At 57.6% G+C, this 566-nt stretch overlaps 1 protein-coding gene across 1 annotated transcript in view; it reads left to right on the top strand.

Moving 5' to 3' along the window:
* The first annotated feature begins 112 nt into the window (after window positions 1-112).
* Window positions 113-566, top strand: part of LOC104279300 (acyl-protein thioesterase 2) — a 1,436-nt gene continuing 982 nt past the window's right edge. The window contains exons 1-2 of the mRNA XM_009876524.1: window positions 113-153; window positions 340-410. Coding sequence (XP_009874826.1) covers window positions 131-153; window positions 340-410 — 94 coding nt within the window. The 5' untranslated portion in view covers window positions 113-130. The remainder of the gene's footprint in view (window positions 154-339; window positions 411-566) is intronic.

Here is a 566-nt window from a genome sequence, read left to right as displayed (position 1 = left end):
CTCGTCCTGCAGCCGCAGGCAGGAGCACCGGTCACCCCGCTCCCCTCGGCTCGGACTTGCTTCTCTTGCACTTGAACTAAACCACCCAAACTTTTTTCTCCACAGACCCCGGATCCCGGTGACCCTCAACATGAAGATGGTTATGCCCTCCTGGTCAGTGATTTGGGTGGGACCCTTCTGGGAGTGTATTTTGGAGAGTGAGAGGGGTGTGGGGGGACTTGAAGGGCCGAAATCCACGGCCCGGTGGAGTCAGGAGAAGGACAGAGCACACCCAGCTCCTGCCTCCCCACGCCCTGGGTGCTGGGAGAGGTTTGGGGCTGACCTTGCTTCTTCTCCCAGGTTTGACTTGATGGGGTTGACTCCGGATGCACCTGAGGATGAAGCTGGAATCAAGAAAGCTGCAGAAAACAGTAAGAGACTTTGGGGAGGGGGAAGCGCTGAGCTCCTGGGTGCCTCTCCCTCACTAGGAGGGAAGCAGTTGTCTTTCTTCCATTTCTCCTCCTTTTCTGCTCTCTTGTGACCCCTGCTTGAAGCCAAGCGTGTCCAGTCCGTGGGACATCCGCCAA

The sequence above is a fragment of the Apaloderma vittatum genome, unplaced genomic scaffold (genome assembly GCF_000703405.1).
Source record: "Apaloderma vittatum isolate BGI_N311 unplaced genomic scaffold, ASM70340v1 scaffold36669, whole genome shotgun sequence".
Lineage (NCBI taxonomy): Eukaryota > Metazoa > Chordata > Aves > Trogoniformes > Trogonidae > Apaloderma > Apaloderma vittatum.
Note: the sequence above shows the minus strand (reverse complement) of the source record. Positions and strands in the feature narration are given on the sequence as shown.